Source organism: Cydia splendana, chromosome 14 (assembly GCF_910591565.1).
Source record: "Cydia splendana chromosome 14, ilCydSple1.2, whole genome shotgun sequence".
NCBI classification, from domain to species: Eukaryota; Metazoa; Arthropoda; class Insecta; order Lepidoptera; family Tortricidae; genus Cydia; species Cydia splendana.
Genome location: NC_085973.1, coordinates 19642040 through 19664750, shown reverse-complemented (window position 1 = coordinate 19664750; position 22711 = coordinate 19642040). Strand labels below are relative to the sequence as shown.

Genomic DNA, 22711 nt, shown 5'->3' with positions numbered 1-22711 from the left:
TCCGCCTTTTGTACTATAAGGTTTTCTTTTGTGCAATAAAGATTAAATAAATAAATAAATAAGGACAAACAATTATTAGCTAATTGAGGTTTATAGCGCGTTTATTAATAAGGGGGTAAATCAATGCACATTTTCAAGACAATAGTTTATTTTAGAGAACTTTGCTTTTTGTGTTATTTGAATGACAATTCATCATAATCATCATATCGTCGTTGCGCTTTCCAAATCTGATATGTGTTCGATTTTTAGGGTTCCGTACCTCAAAAGGAAAAAACGGAACCCTTATAGGATCACTCGTGCGTCTGTCTGTCTGTCTGTCTGTCTGTCTGTCTGTCTGTCTGTCCGTCTGTCACAGCCGATTTTCTCCGGAATTACTGGACCAATCAAGTTGAAATTTGGTACACATATGTAAGTTTGTGACCCGAATATGGACATGTAACGTAAACAAATGAATTTTAAACATGGGGGCCACTTTTGGGGGGTAAATGAAAAAATGAAAAAAAAATTTTTTTCAAACTATATCATGTTACATAACAAATGAAAGAGCTTATTGTAAGGATTTCAAATAATTTTTTTTTATAATTTTCGAATCAACAGTTTAGAAGTTATTCAAGAAAATAGGCAAAAAATGACCATTCCCCCCCCCTTATCTCCGAAACTACTAGGTCTAAAATTTTGAAAAAAATACATAAAATAGGTCTATACCTATAGATGACAGGAAAACCTATTAGAAATGTACAGTCAAGCGTGAGTCGGACTTAATTACAGTTTTTAATCCGACCCCTACGGATTTTTTAAAGAGATTTCACTCACGTTTCACATAAAAAATACATTGTTAACAGTGCCGGATTACTTAGAGTAGTAGTTTTCTTAGAGTAATTGGTGATAATTTTCTGATAAGATAATCATTTTAAATATTTAACGGTCTTACCTACTTACGAGTAATTGTAAGGTCAAATTAAAAATAATGTTTAAAAAAAATGTTAAATTGAGAGCTAGCTTAAAGTTTTTTGTACTCGTCGACTTTAATGGTTGAATTAATAAAGACTTTGTAACCAATAAGCAAAACAAGCACGTGCTTACGGCACCACGTTCAGGGAGGGCACCAAAATGCCAGGTTGAAAAAGGTGAACAAATTTTAAAATTAGGGACAGACACATCGTTTTTACCACACGATTTTTTTAGCTGTCCAAAAGCTAATTTGCAAAAATAATGGCGCGTAATTCTTTGGGAAACAATCGGTAGCAGTAGAAGAGTCGTGATTACATGCATAGATTCGATTTCAACCCACTCTTTTGCGGTTCGGCGTTAGGTCTTATGCGAGGCCTTCTGCCTTACGGCAAAGTTGATCTTCTGCCTTAATTACACTTGGGCGTGGATCCAAATCCAAGCTTTCCTCTTTCGCAGCTGGGCCTACTGCCTTTCTCACACTTCGCCAATTCAATTCCAAGCTCTCTGCTTTCTTGCATATTTTATGCATGAAAACAACCTCGCTGAGACCCTTAAATATCGAGCCCTATGCGAAGCTAGGCTGATAGAAAACTGTCCCATCCCTTCTCTGTATGAAATCCTGGATTCGCGCCTGGTTGGGACTAAAACTAAAATTGCGTTTTTATATCGAAAAATTTTCGCGCTCGCTTCGCTCGCGTTTTCAATTACTTTATAAGGTATGATAAAGGTGACATTCGGGTGGCGACTGCAGCAACATTACTCTGTTGCAACGTTACTGCTGCAGTACTGTCAACTTCCGTGATAAAATGATGTGACTGATTTCCATACTAAAAGTAAAAATGTACAACTGTCTATCATATTGCGTTTTTATATCGAAAAATTTCCGCGCTCGCTTCGCTCGCGTTTCTATTACTTTCTACGCTATGATAAAGGTGACATTCGGGTGGCGACTGCAACAGCATTAGGTACTCTGTTGCAACATTACTGCTGCGGCACTGTCAATTTTCGTGATAAAATGATGTGACTGATTTCCATTCTCAGCTGTAATGCGGCAATGAACTTCTCTCAATTTACCAAAAAATCAATGTAATCTTGATGACCCTAGGGAGAGGGGGCACCTAGAAATGCTTAGGGCATCAAAATATCTTAACCCGGCACTGATTGCTAAAAATTGTGTAATATACGGAACCCTTGGAACGCGAGTCCGACTCGCACTTGGCCGGTTTTTGATTGACAAATAGGTACCTAGCAACGAAACACATAAGGTATTAATTCATTTGATTGAAACCTCGCACATATCAGATTTGGAAAGCGCAACGACGATATAAATTCCAAATTTTATTTATTAAATTTTCTCAGTAATTGAACTTACTGAACAGCCCTTCAAATTAAAAATTTCATGTGATTTACACAACTGACAATGGCAGTCTTGGAAATGGCTTATTAAATATTATTAGGATATTAAGACTATTGCTTTATTATTGTTTAAGCTAAAAGGGGCCCACTGATTAACAGTCCGCCGGACGGTATCGGCCTGTCAGTTGTTCGGAACTGTCAAAATTTTGTTCTAACTGACAGGCCGATACCGTCCGGCGGACTGTTAATCAGTGGGCCCCTTAAGAGCGCTGGTGGCCGAGTGGATATGACGTCCGACTTTCAATCTGGAGGTCGCGGGTTCAAATCCTGGCTCGTATCAATGAGTTTTCGGAACTTATGTACGAAATATCATTTGATATTTACCAAGCTCTTCGGTGAAGAAAACATCGTGAGGAAACCTGCATACATCTGCGAAGAAATTCAAGGGTGTATGTGAAGTCCCCAATCCGCATTGGGCTAGCTTGGGGACTATAGCCCAAGCCCTCTCGCGCATGAGAGGAGGCCTGTGCCCAGCAGTGGGATGTTTATAGGCTGAAATTATTATTATATTATTATAAGACTATTGACATTTTATAACGCTATTTTAACCACCATTATATCATTGAGAGAAAAAACTTGAGCAAATTAGCATATATTCTGAACAGTTACCATTAGATATATATATCTAATCAATCACGGGGTTAACAATCTAAAAAAAACCTCTATTATCAAGATATTCATCCACTCCAATATATCTGATGGAGACTACGAAAGTTTTCCCTGCAGTAAACTTGACGTAATTTTTTTTATGTTCGCAGATAAGAATATAAATTCAAAATGGCGGCGCGGGCCAATCTGAGGATGATTGCCACTGAAGAGAATGAGGACCAGTTCGGTTATGTGTTCGCCGTCTCCGGGCCCGGTATGTATCCTTGCCTTACTCTTACGGTCTATCCATTAATTACGTCACATGTTTAGGTGACCTGTTGTGACAAGAGGAACGGGTCACAAATTTTTCTTTAACATCATATGTATTGTAAACAAAAATTGTTTTGATATATATTTAGTTTAGGGCTTCCGGTTGCGACTGTCATGGTAGCTATACGCGTTCGTCAACTGCTCGTAAAATAAATTCGAAACAAGTGCTAAAAGAAGCGGAGCGAACGATACGAATACATCACAACGAAGACAAAGTGCCAGTGTCACAAAAATTAGTGCGGAAAGTGAATAAATGATAAGGATCACAACGAAAACTGCAATAAAAGTGAATTGTCGTTAGCAATAAACATAAGTATAACTACACGAAGATAACCTAAAACTACGTCAACTTCCGGCAACAAGCGACAAGTGACAGCTGACATTTCAAGTCGAGGTTGCCAGCCCAAAATCAGCAAAACTACCATGGATGAACAAACAACATCTTTATGGAACCAAATGTTGGAGCAACTACGTATACAAACAGACTCTATAAACGCAACGGTACAAAAAACAATCAGCTCAACAATAGACGAGAAATTAGAAAAAATATCTTGCGAAACTGAACAATTAAAAACAGAGAACCAATCATTAAAGTCAAAAATACAGACCTTAGAAGCAGACTCGAGGAAAAATAATATAATAATCCACGGGGTTGAAGAAAGTGAAAGGAATAGCAGTGAGTTAAGGGATCTAGTAGTGAAAACTTTAAACATCGTCAATGAAGGTATACAAGCCCAAGAATGGGACGTTTGGGAGATTAGTAACATGGAAAGACTAGGGAAGAAACCTGTTAATAATAGCAAAATACGTCCAATAAAAGTTACGCTAACACTAAGATGGCGAAAATTAGAACTTTTAAAGAACAAGAAACATATCCCAAAACATATCAAAATCACGGACGACTTCACCAAAGAAGTTATAGAGGCGAGGAACACCCTATTCCCAAAAATGATAGAGGCTAGAAAAGCAGGTAAATTTGCTATTATAAAATACGATAAACTAATCATCAAGGAAAATACTGACAACAAACAAGAAAAAAGAAAGAGGACACCATCAACACCGCCACAAACACCACCAAACAACTTTAGCGCAAGCCAAGGCAGAACTACGTCCTCGCAGCCAGCTAAACAATATAAGAAAAATAATTTTGTAGGAATCTTGCCTACTAACGCAGCAAACAGCTCTCCAAAAAACTAAAAGCTACAGACAACCGGAATACTAAAACTACAAAGAAGTTAAAACCAACAACTCAAAATATACAGACAAATAAATGTAATAAAACACACCCAGAATTAATTTTATCAAAACACAAACAAACAGATCAACTTCCAAGCCGGTTGGTCACCGAGGAAGTTTTAGACCGAAACCTTCCAAAGAATTCAACATGCCCAGACCCCAACGAAAGTAATGAAAAACAATTACACTTAATAACATATAATGTAAGGTCACTGTCTTCGCACGAAAGACTCCTAGAACTAAAAGAATCCCTAGCAAACATAAAATATGATATTATAGGATTGGCGGAAGTGCGACGCCTAGGAAATGAAATAGCACAACATGAAGATCTAATTCTATGCCACACCGGACAAACTCCAGGTAAATACGGAGTTGGATTTATAATAAAGGCGCACCTTAAACAATACATTGAAAGCTATATTGGCCTATCAGAACGAGTCGCTTTACTTAACATGAATTTTCCAGACGCCTGTGTTTCTATAATTCAGGTCTACGCCCCAACTGAAGCAGCTCAAGAAGAAGAGATCAACTATTTTTACAAAACTATATCAGAAGCAATTAATCAGGCGCATAAAGATCTAGTATTAATGGGAGACTTCAATGCCAAAATCGGTCAACCTGAAACAAATGAATCCCTTATAACAAAACAGCATGGATATGGAGAAAGAAACGCCAGAGGACACAAACTCATAGAATTTGCCTTAGAGAACAATCTTGCTATCATCAATACCTTCTACAAGAAGAAACCGAAACGACGATGGACCTGGTGCTCACCAAATGGACAATATAAAAATGAAATCGATTACATAATGTCCAACCAACCAAAAAACTTCAAAAATATAGTAGATACACTAAATATAACTTATCCATCAGACCACAGACCACTTCGAGCAGTACTCCTACTAACAAAACCAATTAAAAGTAGAGCAAGATACCAAAGTAAACACTTTAGTACACTCAAAAATGAAGAGGAAATATCAAAATACAAGGAAAACCTAGAAAAGTATGTATATAATTTGGAAAAATACAACATAAATGACACAGTACAAAAATTCCACGACAAACTAACAATTGCAATCCAAAAGAGTCTACAGAACGCATGTAGTACAACTCGAGAGACTCCGGGACGCAACATCCTGTCAGACCGCACAAGGAACTTGATGAAACGGAAACAAGAACTACAAAAAACTGCAAACAAAACCAGAGCAATGAAAAACGAACTTAAAGCTTTGTACAAACTAACAAGCAAATATATTAAATCGGATTACCAGAATCATAGATCTACAACACTTGAGCAACACTTAAAACAAAAAGGCAGCTTAAAAAAAGGATACAAAGAACTGCAAACAAAAAGAACTTGGATCGACGGATTAAAGTTATCAAATGGAACCAAACATGGTCGCGGGGAAATATTAAACATTGCAACAGATTTCTACCGGACTTTATATGCAAATTGCGATACAAAAAAACAAGAAGAGTTTCACAATCAAGAAATAATTATCCAAGAAAACAAAACACCTATAACACCAATAGACTGTAAGGAAATTATAGAAACTACCTGTAAGCTAAAGTCGGACAAAAGCCCAGGAGCGGACTGTATCACAAATGAAGCCATAAAGGTCGCCCAGGAAATTTTAGCGGCACCGCTAGCAGTCCTATGCAATAAAATATTGGAAACACAGGAGACGCCCATCCAATGGTCAGAATCAAGCATTATTTTATTATATAAAAAGGGAGATCCTAAAGACATAGGCAATTACAGACCCATTAGCTTGTTACCAGCAACATACAAACTTTTCTCTACAATTGTTAACAATAGAATACGTGCAACACTAGATAAGAAACAACCTGTGGAACAAGCTGGCTTCAGGAAAGGATTCTCGACCATGGACCACATTCACACTTTAGAGCTTGTAATCGAGAAGTATCAAGAATTCCGACGCCCATTATACATTGCATTCATCGACTACCAAAAGGCGTTTGACACAGTTTCCCACGAGAACATATGGACGACTCTAAAAACTCAAGGCATAGAAAGTGGATACATAAATATATTTAAAAACATCTACAAAAAAGGCAGCAGCAGAGTGAAGCTGGAAACCATGGGTCCGGCCTTTCCAGTGGAAAGAGGAGTCCGTCAAGGTGACCCCTTATCACCAACTATTTTCATTGCCGTACTAGAGAACGTCATATGCAGCTTAAAATGGAAAAACCAAGGCCTATTTATCAAAGGGAAATATCTCAGCCACCTCAGATTCGCAGACGACCTGGTGCTGCTCGCGGAATCGTCCCGAAACCTGCAATCCATGATAGATGGTCTCCAAAATGCAAGCAAACAAGTAGGACTGGAGATGAATATAAATAAAACAAAAACCATGACCAACTCAAAACAAATAGATATCATTGTAGACAACAAACCATTAGACTATGTTGAAAGCTATATATACTTAGGAAAGCAGATTGGTTTCAACAACAAGAACAATGAACTAGAAGTTGACAGAAGAATCAAAAATACATGGAACAAATATTGGTCTTATAAAGAAATATTTAAAAGTAGCATGCCAATAACTCTTAAAAAGAAGGCTATGGACACCTGCCTCATCCCCAGCTTAACATATGCTTGCCAGACATGGAAGTTCACAGAAAAAATAAAAAATAAAATTATTACTTGCCAGAGGGGAATGGAACGAAGCATGTTGAACATAAAAAAGATACAAAAGATAAGACATAGTAAAATAAAAGCAACAATAAAAGCAATAGATGCTCTAGAACACGCTAGAAAGCTAAAATGGAGATGGGCTGGACATGTGGCTCGCCTTAAAGACCACAGATGGACAGCCATAGTCACGAACTGGAAAGGCCCAGACGGTAAGCGCCGAAAAGGCAAACCAAACATGCGCTGGGAGGAAGACATGAAAAGAATTGCTGGTCCAAATTGGAAAAGAATAGCACAAGACCGTGAAAAATGGATATCTTTGGAAGAGGCCTTCACCTAACGGGTTCCTACAAATTAAATCAACAAAAATATATTAACAAACTTATGTATAACAAAAGGAAATAAAAGGCTTTTTATTTTATTTTTATTTTATTATTTATTATTTATATATTTAGTTATTTACTGTACTGCCCCGAACTTTGTTAATTTAATAAGCATCAAATTTATTTATTTAACATTGAATAACATGATATGAAGTACAAAAAATATTATACACGATTTAAAGCACTAAATAAAAGTAATTATTTCTACTTAAACCTAAACAAGCTACAACTAAAACATAACTAAATGTAGAATACCTCCACTAACTCACCCGCTTCCGGGAATCTCCCCAAAATGCTGGCGACATTCCCCCTCTGAATCGCCAGGCCTAGCCTCTGAGCAAAGAACGAGCCCACTCTCGGGTCGCCTGAGACGCCCACCAATCGAGCCGACACTTTCTTTTAAGGCCAAAACCCAGCTGGACGGGCTTAAACTTCTGTACTGCTAAATAACTAGTCTGTGCAATATTAAATCGTTATTATTTATTTATTATTCCTAATCGATCTTATAGTGTTGTTCATATTCTAATGTGGCTTTACTTTCAAAAATCCCTATTTGTAATTATATCATAATTCAAATTGCTAATTTCGTTAAAATATTATTAGTGACGTCACACCAGGGAAGTAGAGGGAGGGTTGCCAAAAGTCCTAATGTGACAAGGGGGAGGTATTTTTGGAAAAGTAGCATGTAAAGAGGTTTGTAAACTCGACTAGGTACTAAACTAATACACTCAAGGTCATTTTAACGGGTCACTTTGTATATAAATGGTAGTATAAAGCGACCTGTTTCCGTGTCCATAACACAACACAAGTCCAGTAATAAATAACCCTTATCTCATTGCAATAAGATCTAGGGAGGGACATACTAATATTGAAGAGCGTTGTTCAGTAGTTCAGGTTGTAAATCGTTTACCGACATTGGATGACGTCACCGCAACAGACGCAATGCCCTAATTATGCTTGGACAGACGAGACTGTACTAGCCAGTAGGTACTAACTAACAGCAACACGCTAGGTATGGGTAGACCTGGACCTTGTGCGTTTGATGTTAAAGATTACCAATGGGCAGCTGACATGCACGACGTGCACGACGTCTCGCATGTATGTTACGATATTGCGACGAATGCTACTTAATTAGCAGAACTGTTTTGAGTTTTGATAATAATAAAAATATTCATAATCATAACATTTTTTATTTCTTGTATTTCGTATTTTTTAAGAAATTAATATGTATTATGAATGTTGTGCGCAGTGTTCGCGTGAATAAATTAATGTTTTCCTAAGTCTTTAAAAGTAAGGAAAGTAGTAAACGACGATCTAACTATTCATTAATAATATATTTCAGTAACACTTTTTTACTTATGTATACGATTCAAGCCTGGGAATCTAGTGACTTAAAGCCAAACTTTTAAACAAGTAAAGCGTATCCAATGAACATCTATCTCTTTCGGCAGGGTGATGTTCTAGAAAACAGTTGTAGCTTTGTATTCGCTTAAAAGCAGCTGTTGAGATACTTTCAAGAGAATCGCTTGCAGAAAGAGATGCTAAACGCTGATGTCACTCAAGGCCAATATTTTGCGAAACGTCAACATGAGACGAAACGACTAGTAACCCAGATTGTAGGATTTAATTAAGTTTTTACCCGACTGTAGAATGTAGGATACATGGATAATGATCGTTTGTTGATCAGTCGTAACGGCGGAGAAGATGTCCGGGGCGGCTATGTACGAGTTGGTGCGTGTCGGCTACAACGAGCTGGTGGGAGAGATCATCCGTCTGGAGGGAGACATGGCCACCATTCAGGTATATAATAAACACCCGCTTACTCATCTTAGTGCTGATCTGGTTGCATTGTAAAGTGGCCAATTATATCGTAACACACCTTTGTCAGCATAGAAACATCGTTCCGAGATTTTTGTCTATTTCTGTCGGCGCTATCTATTTGAAGCTGAACTGAATGGAATGTACCTAGTTTATTTACATAACGTCGCTGGGTTTGTACATTTTGAAATGTGCTTGATTCTTGATAACCGAAATTTTACCCGGAAAACATGACGTGTTATCATTTCTCAGAATTTTACAGATGATCGATAAAAAAAATCCCCTCGTATATTTTAGAAAAAAAGAACATAAAATAAACAAAAGGCTGAAGGTATGGATCTGCACTGCAAATGAATGAAATTAAAATAACAACTTAATGAATCATTTTCTATTTCCCCCAGGTGTACGAGGAAACCTCGGGTGTCACCGTCGGCGACCCCGTGCTCCGCACCGGCAAGCCTCTCTCCGTAGAGCTCGGCCCCGGCATCCTCGGCTCCATCTTCGACGGCATCCAGCGCCCGCTCAAGGACATCAACGAGATGACGCAGTCCATCTACATCCCCCGCGGTGTCAACGTGCCCTGTCTGTCGCGCGACGTGAGCTGGGAGTTCAACCCCCTCAATGTCAAGGTCAGTTATACTCGGCTCCGTCTTCGACGGCATCCAGCGCCCGCTCAAGGACATCAACGAGATGACGCAGTCCATCTACATCCCCCGCGGTGTCAACGTGCCCTGTCTGTCGCGCGACGTGAGCTGGGAGTTCAACCCCCTCAATGTCAAGGTCAGTTATACTCGGCTCCGTCTTCGACGGCATCCAGCGCCCGCTCAAGGACATCAACGAGATGACGCAGTCCATCTACATCCCCCGCGGTGTCAACGTGCCCTGTCTGTCGCGCGACGTGAGCTGGGAGTTCAACCCCCTCAATGTCAAGGTCAGTTATACTCGGCTCCGTCTTCGACGGCATCCAGCGCCTGCTCAAGGACATCAACGAGATGACGCAGTCCATCTACATCCCCCGCGGTGTCAACGTGCCCTGTCTGTCGCGCGACGTGAGCTGGGAGTTCAACCCCCTCAATGTCAAGGTCAGTTATACTCGGCTCCGTCTTCGACGGCATCCAGCGCCCGCTCAAGGACATCAACGAGATGACGCAGTCCATCTACATCCCCCGCGGTGTCTACATGCCCTGTCACTATCGTTTTCAAGAAATTGTCTCACAAACAGAGACAACTATGGACGTTAGCATCGCTAACTAACCCTTGACGAGGAGCTCATCAACTGTCCATAGACGTCGGCTCCGGCGTCGACTTGTACTCTCAATTATAGTTCTTAGGTCCTAAGTTAGGTTCTTTAAGTGGACTCTTGTAATATAGGACTCGATTATAGCTCATATTTCCTCCACATAAACTCTCATGTTTCATTCTTCACTCGATCATAGCTCTTATTCCCACCACATAAACACTCGTCTGTTGTCAGGTCGGCTCGCACATCACCGGCGGAGACCTGTACGGCATCGTGCACGAGAACACGCTGGTGAAGCACCGCATGATCGTGCCGCCCAAGGCCAAGGGCACCGTCACCTACATCGCGCCCTCCGGCAACTACAAAGTCACTGTAAGTACCTACCTACCATCGTCCATGAAGTTAACTGACTTTTTGTGTTTGTCACTATTTGTATTTATTTGTTGCTGTTTTAAGAAATAATTTTATATGAAAGGATACAGTTTTGCATTTAATCCAGAATATAACCTTTATCACGCCTACTATACTTAAAATGTGTGTTCTATATTTTAAAACTGACGACGAAACTAATTCGATTGTCAGTTGTGAACTGTTAGCCTTAATAAGGATTAAAATATCGGTTCTGGTATTTGAGGGTAAAACAAGTTGTAAACATTGTAACTATACGTATACTTTATTTTACATCTTATACGTTTGATTTTTCCGATTTGTCCAACCAATCTGTTATTTTAGTACAAAATTGGTACAAAATAGGCCAATAGAACTGTTAATTAAATATCTGAATAAGAAACACTAGGCTTACACCCTCATAACCTTGTTTATAGGACATCGTGCTGGAGACCGAATTCGACGGCGAGAAGAACAAGTTCAGCATGTTGCAAGTGTGGCCCGTGCGTCAGCCCCGCCCCAGCGCAGAGAAGCAGCCCGCCAACCACCCGCTGCTCACCGGCCAGCGTGTGCTGGACTCTCTGTTCCCGTACGTAGTCTGTGACAGGACGGTGCCTACACTAGTGGCACTAGCGTCGGTAGTTATATAGGACAGGTTCAGCATGTTGCAAGTGTGGCCCGTGCGTCAGCCCCGCCCCAGCGCAGAGAAGCAGCCCGCCAACCACCCGCTGCTCACCGGCCAGCGTGTGCTCGACTCTCTGTTCCCGTACGTAGTCTGTGACAGGACGGTGCCTACACTAGTGGCACTAGCGTCGGTAGTTATATAGGACAGGTTTAGCATGTTGCAAGGATTTTGGCGCCAGGCGCTGTTGCGTCAATACCGATCCCGCGTAATTTAATAACTAAAAATAGTCAAACCTACTCTGAAGACGTAAAAATGTATTTAATTAGTAGATTATAGTGCAATTACTTACGACAAGTGTTATCTCAATCAACAGTTTCCGTGTAAGACTAATAAGTGTACTCAAATTTTTTTGTGGATTGCTAGTGACATTTTATGTAATAGTTTACAAAATAAAACATCCACCCCTACACAGTTGTGTAGAGCAGTGTTTATAAACATCTAGAAACTCAAAGTGATGATAATTACTGTTAATAAATCACAAAACATCTAAATTGCTTAACTGACATAACTTTCAAAAGTCAATGACCTCACAGCAAAACTTTGATAAGTGCAAATAAACAGTGCAAGTACAATAAAATAGTGTCAGTGTAATAATTACTTGCGTATTCTTGTGACGGAATATAAATTCAAGAACATTAAAACATAATAAAGAATGTTGCATTAAAACCTTCTGTTGGACATTTAAATTCAAATCATAACTCGAGAAATGTAAACAAACCATAATCCAATAGCAGCATAGAAGACCCGACCAATCAGGAAACATCACCACAGATAAGATACAGTTAGCACCTAGAGTAAGCACGTATACGCAAGAGTGTAAAAAGACAACAACGCCATCTAGTTTTTAATTCCCACAACACTCAGAGCACACTAGCATTCGATAAGAAACTTATATATTATGTTTAACTAAAGAAACATAGAGGGCGATTACAATAAAAATACGAGTTATTTATTCTAAATAATACTAGAAGGTTTTTATGGACAACAAAATGGGTCAACCAACGAAATGCGATCATTGTTACACCAGAATCTCGAGCAGACGTTCACTGGACTGCTCATCTTGTCAAGTGCGGTACTGCTTAGACTGTCTGGAACGTAAAGGAGTGAGTGGCAAACGATACACTCTAATGACTATCGGTGATAAGAATAGATGGAAGTGCCGAATTTGCTGCGAAAAATTGCTTCCACAGAAACCAAGTAGTCCTTTGCCAAAACCTGGCACATCAAGGCTGCCGCGCTTAGTTTACCCTCAGCCGAAAATGAGCACCTCCAGACAACAACAGAAATTACCGAAACCCCTAATAGACAACTCAATTGTAACAAACTCATCCATGGAAAGCAATGCACTAAGTGAGCTAGGTGATACAAAGTCTTCTCTAGCTGACGTAACAATAACGCCAAATAAGCCAGCTTCAAGTACAATTGTAGACTTGAATATCTCGCCAAATAATCCTCAGTTGACCACAATAAATGGATTAACGTCTTCACAAAACACGCATGCCCTCCAACTGTCCGATGCTGATTTTGTAAAAATAATAGATGAACGTCTAGAAAACCAAAAATCACCAAAAACACAGGGAACCTACCAAAATCTAAACACTAGCAAGACATTGGAATCTAACACTTTAAACAGGCTTCCGATCCGAAAACAAAACACAACAAAGAACCCTATTACCATAGAAGATTTCAGCAAGCTTCTGGATGAGAAATTGGAATTAAATAACCACACAATAATCTCACGTTTCAAATCTATTGTACAGCACGAAATTTATGCGGCAATATCTTTATGTAAGTCAGAAATGACCATAAAAACCGATGATCTCATAAAAACCGATGATCTCTTTACTAAACAATCGCTTATAGAAGACAGTATAAAAAATCTTAGCCACAAAATACAGACACTAGAAAATGAGAAGAGTGAGCTACAAAAAAACATTAAGTATATTCAAGAAAACACCTCACAAACGGGCTCAACAACATACAATAGAACCTTGGTACTACATGGTCTACACGAACAACATGGAGAAACAGAGGAAGATGTTCACCTAAAGGTTATATATATATTCCGTGACCTAATGAATATCAATATAGAAAATTACATTGAAGAAACTCGACGTATTGGGAAGAGAAAACACTCGAGACCTTTGGCAATAGAACTTCTCAGTAAAAAAATGATACAACAGATACTACAACATAGACACCTTTTCCGAAATACCGGCCTTGCAATCACAGAGTATCTAGATGATATTTCTCTCAACACAAGAAGACAACTAACAATGATTTTACAGGAAGCCAGGCGTGCAGGACACCATGCAGTAATCACAAACAACCAATTATTGATAAACGGTAAAGTCTATGAACCCAACAAACAACAAGACGTACCGCATCAAGGACAAGACCATCCAAGTATACCTCAGAATACTACACCGCCTACACAAGAAACTGAAGTAATTACAGACTACCAAACAAACAATCAACGAAATCATTCCTTTCGGAACTGACTTTTTGATTTTTATACAAAATGTACAAAGTTTAAAAAACAAAATGCACACATTAGAAAGTTTCTTAAGTGAAAAACAGTACCAAGCAATTTGTCTTACGGAAACCTGGATTAAAAAGGACCATGAGGATTACATTAACATACCTGGCTATCACCTAGCTGCCAACTTTGGGCGATCTGAACACAGAGGAGGAGGCACATCGATCTTGCTAAAAGATGGTATCGAATACAAGGAGAGACCCGATATAACGGAACTTTCAATAGAGTGTGTTATAGAGTGTTGTAGTGTAGAAATTAAGCCAGATATATTGTTAGTAACTATCTACAGACCTGACCGTAGCATAGAATCATTTTTTGAAGTTTTAGATCAACTTATGTGTAAATTAAAAGTACAAAGCCATAAGCATGTCATTATTGCAGGCGACTTCAATCTTAACAAGTTCCAGAACTCTGTGCACTACCAAAGACTAATCAATACAATGCTTGAGCTTAATCTCCACCAAATTGTTAATGCACCTACCAGAGAAACAAGTAATTCAGCCACCTGTATTGACCTCATATTCTCTAACTATAGAAACTTTGAAGTGAATGTAAAAGATGAGGGACTCTCCGATCACAAATCTTTAACGTATAACTTTAAGCAGAATGTAAATTTGTTAAATAACAGCATGTACTCCCTCAAAAGAAATTTTAATAATAACAATGTACAGAGATTTAAAACAGCCCTAAAGGATACTAAATGGAACAACATTTTAGATAAACACAATAACATTAACACTAATTATAATATATTTCATTGTCATTTACAGAAACTCCTAAATGAGATAATTCCGCAAAAAAATATTAGGCTTAATAAAAATAAGCCTAAACCTTGGCTAACAGAGGGCCTTAAAAAATCTTGCCTCCACAAGAGATTATTAAGAACTATAGTCAACAATAATGACAACGATGTTTTAAAGAAACATTATAAGTCATACTCTAAAATCCTACAAAAATGCATTAAAAAATCGAAAAAGCTTAGTTACATCAAGGACATGGAAAAATCAAATAACAAAACTAAAACTATGTGGCAAGTAATAAAAAGGATAACAGGAAAAAATGCCAGTAAACAACACAAAAATATAGAACTAAAAATTGATAACACTACAATTGAAAACCCTCAAATCATCGCCAATACATTTAATGATTACTTTACCTCTGTAGGCCAAAGCACGGACAGAAATGAGCCCCGTGGTCGCCCTTGTCCTTCCCCGTCCATCAAATCAATATTCCTTCAGCCCGTGACTGAATTAGAAGTGCAAAAAGTTATAAATAACCTACCAAACAAATACACTTGCGGCTTTGACGAGATACCCCCAATTTTAATAAAAGCATGTAACGACGAACTAACATCACCAATCACATTATTAATTAACCAGTCCTTCCATGAATGTTGTTTTCCCGACAAGTTAAAAATAGCAGCTATAAAACCAATTTTAAAAAAGGGCGGAAAACAGCATAATCTTGCTGACTACAGACCAATCGCTCTCCTACCCACAATCTCAAAAATATTTGAAAGATGTATGGCAGACCGAATTTATAACTTTCTAGAAAAGTTCAACCTATTAGAAGAGAACCAATTTGCCTTCCGCAAAAATCGATCATCCACCTTAGCAGTCTACACATTTATCCAAGGAATACTGGAACACCTTAAAACTAAAAACTACGCTATTGGTCTTATGTTGGACATGTCCAAGGCCTACGACAGGGTCTCTCACCCTATATTACTCACCAAACTGTATGAAATGGGAATTCGCGGCAATGCTCATAATTGGCTAAAATCATATCTTAACAATAGACAGCAGTTCGTACAAATAGACCACCACTGTAAAGACTCCGACAAACTAATAAAACCGCAATCTAACTGGCACACTATTAATAGCTCTATCCCCCAAGGTAGTGTATTAGGATGTTTGCTATTTCTAATTTATATTAACGATCTTCCTAAAATTACCAACCACAAATCTATCATATTTGCTGACGACGTTACCCTCCTGTTTAGACATGACAACGACTCCAATGACTACTCGCACATTAAAGAAACATTCACAAATATCTCTGACTGGTTACAGGAACACAATTTAGTAATAAATACAAACAAAACAAAGATAATACAATTCAGGCCCTACCAGAAAAAACCTACCGATTTAACACCGCTGTTGAAGGATCTAAAAATAAAAGAAGACACAGACTGCACTCTATTAGGGATAACTCTTGACACCCATATCAACTGGAAAAAACACATATCAAAATTAAAATCAAAACTATCGTCTTTCCTTTTTGCCCTGAGCATCCTAAAGGCAAACACACATATTGAGTGCGCCTTGTCCGCATACCACTCATACGCTCAAGCTTGGCTTCGTTACGGTATTATATTATGGGGCCATAGCAGTGACGTCCACGATCTCTTTATAGCCCAAAAAAAATGTGTCCGCATACTAATTAATATACAACAAATCGACAGTTGCAAGAAACATTTCACCAACCTCCAAATTCTGACTCTTCACTCTCTGTACATTCTAGAAATTTCAATTTTTGTCAGAAAGAATATAAAATTATTTGAATATTGTAAAAGCGCACGTAGAAATAATAAGCTCGTCCCTCCGGAACCAATTTTAGACATCTACAAAAAAGGCCCTTATTTCAGGGCCATCCAGATCTACAATAAACTGCCTAATAATATCAGAAACATAGAAAATCTAAATTCATTCACATCAAAATTAAAATTATTATTAATAGAGAAGGCATACTATTCCGTCCAAGAGTTCATGGAAGATAGCTTCTTTTTGTAATTACGAGTACCAGGTACTAATACTAATCCCCTGTGTAAATAATGATATAGGTACAACTATTTAATTGTTAGTAGAAATAAGTTAAGAAAATGTTTTAATTAAATTTAAAATTAGGCTTAGTTCTAATGTTCATAAGCTACCTAGAAGTAAGATTTATTTGCAATGCCCTAACAGGGTGCCATGTGTTCTCACAACCTTTTACTGTAACAACTAAATGTACCATGGTTTCGCAATAAAGAATTCTATTCTATTCTATTCTATTCTAAGTGTGGCCCGTGCGTCAGCCCCGCCCCAGCGCAGAGAAGCAGCCCGCCAACCACCCGCTGCTCACCGGCCAGCGTGAGCTCGACTCTCTGTTCCCGTACGTAGTCTGTGACAGGACGGTGCCTACACTAGTGGCACTAGCGTCGGTAGTTATATAGGACAGGTTCAGCATGTTGCAAGTGTGGCCCGTGCGTCAGCCCCGCCCCAGCGCAGAGAAGCAGCCCGCCAACCACCCGCTGCTCACCGGCCAGCGTGTGCTGGACTCTCTGTTCCCGTACGTAGTCTGTGACAGGACGGTGCCTACACTAGTGGCACTAGCGTCGGTAGTTATATAGGACAGGTTCAGCATGTTACAAGTGTGGCCCGTGCGTCAGCCCCGCCCCAGCGCAGAGAAGCAGCCCGCCAACCACCCGCTGCTCACCGGCCAGCGTGTGCTCGACTCTCTGTTCCCGTACGTAGTCTGTGACAGGACGGTGCCTACACTAGTGGCACTAGCGTCGGTAGTTATATAGGACAGGTTCAGCATGTTGCAAGTGTGGCCCGTGCGTCAGCCCCGCCCCAGCGCAGAGAAGCAGCCCGCCAACCACCCGCTGCTCACCGGCCAGCGTGTGCTCGACTCTCTGTTCCCGTACGTAGTCTGTGACAGGACGGTGCCTACACTAGTGGCACTAGCGTCGGTAGTTATATAGGACAGGTTTAGCATGTTGCAAGTGTGGCCCGTGCGTCAGCCCCGCCCCAGCGCAGAGAAGCAGCCCGCCAACCACCCGCTGCTCACCGGCCAGCGTGAGCTCGACTCTCTGTTCCCGTACGTAGTCTGTGACAGGACGGTGCCTACACTAGTGGCACTAGCGTCGGTAGTTATATAGGACAGGTTCAGCATGTTGCAAGTGTGGCCCGTGCGTCAGCCCCGCCCCAGCGCAGAGAAGCAGCCCGCCAACCACCCGCTGCTCACCGGCCAGCGTGTGCTCGACTCTCTGTTCCCGTACGTAGTCTGTGACGGGACGGTGCCTACACTAGTGGCACTAGCGTCGGTAGTTATATAGGACAGGTTCAGCATGTTGCAAGTGTGGCCCGTGCGTCAGCCCCGCCCCAGCGCAGAGAAGCAGCCCGCCAACCACCCGCTGCTCACCGGCCAGCGTGTGCTCGACTCTCTGTTCCCGTACGTAGTCTGTGACAGGACGGTGCCTACACTAGTGGCACTAGCGTCGGTAGTTATATAGGACAGGTTCAGCATGTTGCAAGTGTGGCCCGTGCGTCAGCCCCGCCCCAGCGCAGAGAAGCAGCCCGCCAACCACCCGCTGCTCACCGGCCAGCGTGTGCTCGACTCTCTGTTCCCGTACATAGTCTGTGACAGGACGGTGCCTACACTAGTGGCACTAGCGTCGGTAGTTATATAGGACAGGTTCAGCATGTTGCAAGTGTGGCCCGTGCGTCAGCCCCGCCCCAGCGCAGAGAAGCAGCCCGCCAACCACCCGCTGCTCACCGGCCAGCGTGTGCTCGACTCTCTGTTCCCGTACGTAGTCTGTGACAGGACGGTGCCTACACTAGTGGCACTAGCGTCGGTAGTTATATAGGACAGGTTCAGCATGTTGCAAGTGTGGCCCGTGCGTCAGCCCCGCCCCAGCGCAGAGAAGCAGCCCGCCAACCACCCGCTGCTCACCGGCCAGCGTGTGCTCGACTCTCTGTTCCCGTACGTAGTCTGTGACGGGACGGTGCCTACACTAGTGGCACTAGCGTCGGTAGTTATATAGGACAGGTTCAGCATGTTGCAAGTGTGGCCCGTGCGTCAGCCCCGCCCCAGCGCAGAGAAGCAGCCCGCCAACCACCCGCTGCTCACCGGCCAGCGTGTGCTCGACTCTCTGTTCCCGTACGTAGTCTGTGACAGGACGGTGCCTACACTAGTGGCACTAGCGTCGGTAGTTATATAGGACAGGTTTAGCATGTTGCAAGTGTGGCCCGTGCGTCAGCCCCGCCCCAGCGCAGAGAAGCAGCCCGCCAACCACCCGCTGCTCACCGGCCAGCGTGTGCTCGACTCTCTGTTCCCGTACGTAGTCTGTGACAGGACGGTGCCTACACTAGTGGCACTAGCGTCGGTAGTTATATAGGACAGGTTCAGCATGTTGCAAGTGTGGCCCGTGCGTCAGCCCCGCCCCAGCGCAGAGAAGCAGCCCGCCAACCACCCGCTGCTCACCGGCCAGCGTGTGCTCGACTCTCTGTTCCCGTACGTAGTCTGTGACAGGACGGTGCCTATACTAGTGGCACTAGCGTCCGTCGTTAGAACAAGTTTCGCAGTATTTCTATCCCTTTCAATTCAAGTATTCCCGACTGTTCAATAACGTAAAAGGCTGGAGTATTCATATATCATACAAATATATAAGTTTTAATTGTGAGCTGAAAATCAATATTTAAAGTGTAAGAGCGGTTTCGCACTACGTCCGATCCGAATCCGATCTGAGCCCGTGAAAATATGGTCCGTAGTAGCCGTAGAACTATTCCTATGGTAAGTTACGCACTACATCCGATCTCCGTCATCCGATTTCTTTCCGTCATTCAACGTGTGCGGTGCGTAACTTACCATAGAAATAGTTCTACGGCTACTACTGACCATATTTTCACGGGTTCGGATCGGATTCGGATCGGATTCGGATCGGACGTAGTGCGAAACCGTTCTAAGCATTATTAATATTGCATCAGTAGTACACCGCATACGTGGGAGCACCAACGGGATCCTGAAAATGATAGCCGAGCGGTTTGATTCTGTTATTTTGGGACGATATATCGAATTGCATGTTCACAAACATGCAGTTCAGTAGATCGGCCACAGTAATCAGCCATTTATTAAGTACAGTCAGCAGCAGAAGTTGCTAAGCGGGCGAGGTGTTCATAATTACCTTGACACGCTCTTATTCTCTTCACAATAAAGTCGCGCTAATATAATTTTGAACACCTGGCCCGATTAGCAACTTGTGCTGCTGACTGTACCTATGTAAGTTATCTAATTTATTTTATGTAATTTAGTGTACTGTAACGTAACATAGCCTGTAAGTTAATACTAAGAACTATGGACTGTAATTGTCTAAAAATATTTATTTTATTAATTCCGGTTAGGGTTATGTAATTCGTATTCTAGTAAATCTTAATGTTGCCAGCATCTATCGAAAAAGATCTGAGAAAATCGAGATTCCATTGTGAATATATTGTAATTATTTGTAAATATGCTTTCTTAGTAACACCCAACCAACCCAGTAGTGCCGCAAAACTGCAAGTCAGACTTAAACATGTTTTGTCTGCAGGTGCGTCCAGGGCGGCACCACCGCCATCCCCGGAGCCTTCGGCTGCGGCAAGACTGTCATCTCGCAGGCGCTGTCCAAGTACTCCAACTCCGACGTCATCGTCTACGTCGGCTGCGGAGAGCGTGGTACGTGTTCAGAAATATCATACTGACAAATAATGGACTGTGGGCCGGTAAACTTTTTTGTGACCGATATCTTTTCGGGAGAAAATAACTGAAATTGTTTTTTTATACGTTTTTGGGTGATTTAGTTCCGCCGCCGACGGAGAGGCGGCTGACCTTCACGTAGCCTAATAATACGTCTCCCCTGGCTACTTTACGAGTTATATTTCCCGTGAAGTTATGTTATGATGTCTTCACATTGATGATTGAGACGTTGCCTTCACATTAAATTTATAATTCAGATAAGGAAATTATTTCAATACCGACAACTTCAATTATTAGAATTATTAAAACCTTTAAAGATGATTACGGATTACGGAGTCAAAAAATTAAATAAATGTGCCCTTCTCAACCAAAAGGGTATTTGTAGTCGGTTGTCAATAAATTCGCTATTTCCATATAGCTTTAATTTGAAATCAACCTTATCGACAACCGACAATGTGGTACCTTTTTTGGTTGAAAACGTCACAAATAATAAATACGACTAGAAAATACCACGTGAAAAACTCGAAAACGGCTAGACTCAAAAAGACTAGTCAACATAGTAAGTCCTTAATCTTAGTCTTGTTAGATGATAATTTAGATTCATAAAACTCAAATTCTTACAAAGTTTATACACACCGTTTCTTCTCCCACAACACTTCGAAACATGTACACTATTTTCCCGTTGTTCCCAGGTAACGAGATGTCTGAGGTATTGCGGGACTTCCCCGAGCTGACCGTTGAAATCGAAGGTGTGACCGAGTCCATCATGAAGCGTACCGCGCTCGTTGCCAACACCTCCAACATGCCTGTGGCTGCCCGTGAGGCCTCCATCTACACTGGTGAGTATTTATGGTGTAACCGAGTCCATCATGAAGCATACGGCGCTCGTCGCCAACACCTCCAACATGCCTGTGGCTGCCCGTGAGGCCTCCATCTATACTGGTGAGTATAAATAGTATATAACATGGGTTTATGCCCAAGTGATCGACTTGTACAAATCTTTTTAACTACGTCACTAACCTTACAGAAGCTGTCGATGGTGGTCATCAGGTAGACACGGCTTACACTGACTTTTCGAATGCTTTTGATAAGGTTAATCACAGAATCTTAATTAATAAATTGCACAGTTTCGGCATTGCAGGTAGTTTACTTAACTGATGCCAATCTTACTTTCAAGGCAGGCCTACAATACAACTGTGGTAATAGAAGGCACTCAGTCTGACTATTATATGGCACTCTCCGGTGTACCACAGGGGTCTAATTTGGGGCCATTATTTTTTAACGACATTACCTATGAATTCAATAACTCTGCCGTATCGCTGTTTGCGGATGATCTAAAATTAGTTGTGGACGTATTGGAAAAGTGGTGTAGGACTAACAAAATGGTACTTAACCCCAGTAAATGTTACCACATACAATTCTTAACGTAACTTTGCAAGAATCAATGATATGAGCGATTTGGGTGTCACAATGGACAGCAAACTACGTTTTGTGAGTCACATCTAGATAAGACAAAAAATGCTGCTTTTAAATACCTAGGGTCTGTGTTAAGATGTGCTAGGGAGTTTAAAGAATGTTCTACAATGGTGAATTGGTGATCCTTTTTTAGGGTTCCGTACCCAAAAGGTAAAACGGGACCCTATTACTAAGACTTCGCTGTCCGTCCGTCCGTCCGTCCGTCTGTCTGTCACCAGGCTGTATCTCACGAACTGTGATAGCTAGACAGTTGAAATTTTCACAGATGATGTATTTCTGTTGCCGCTATAACAACAAATACTAAAAACAGAATAAAACAAAGATTTAAATGGGGCTCCCATACAACAAACGTGATTTTTGACCAAAGTTAAGCAACCTCGGGCGTGGTCAGTACTTGGATGGGTGACCGTTTTTTTTGCCCTACCCTTCGTGCGCGAGTCCGACTCGCACTTGCCCGGTTTTTTTTAACTGTTTTGTGAGGAGTAAATTAGAATACTGTAGCGTTATATGC

At 41.0% G+C, this 22711-nt stretch overlaps 1 protein-coding gene across 1 annotated transcript in view; it reads left to right on the top strand.

Annotated features, from left to right (window-relative positions):
• Nucleotides 1-22711, top strand: part of LOC134796797 (V-type proton ATPase catalytic subunit A) — a 43743-nt gene that overhangs the window by 4234 nt on the left and 16798 nt on the right. The window contains exons 2-8 of the mRNA XM_063769020.1: nucleotides 3126-3229; nucleotides 9248-9360; nucleotides 9780-10007; nucleotides 10853-10990; nucleotides 11443-11594; nucleotides 20579-20703; nucleotides 21417-21563. Of these exons, the coding sequence (XP_063625090.1) occupies nucleotides 3145-3229; nucleotides 9248-9360; nucleotides 9780-10007; nucleotides 10853-10990; nucleotides 11443-11594; nucleotides 20579-20703; nucleotides 21417-21563 (988 nt within the window). The 5' untranslated portion in view covers nucleotides 3126-3144. The remainder of the gene's footprint in view (nucleotides 1-3125; nucleotides 3230-9247; nucleotides 9361-9779; nucleotides 10008-10852; nucleotides 10991-11442; nucleotides 11595-20578; nucleotides 20704-21416; nucleotides 21564-22711) is intronic.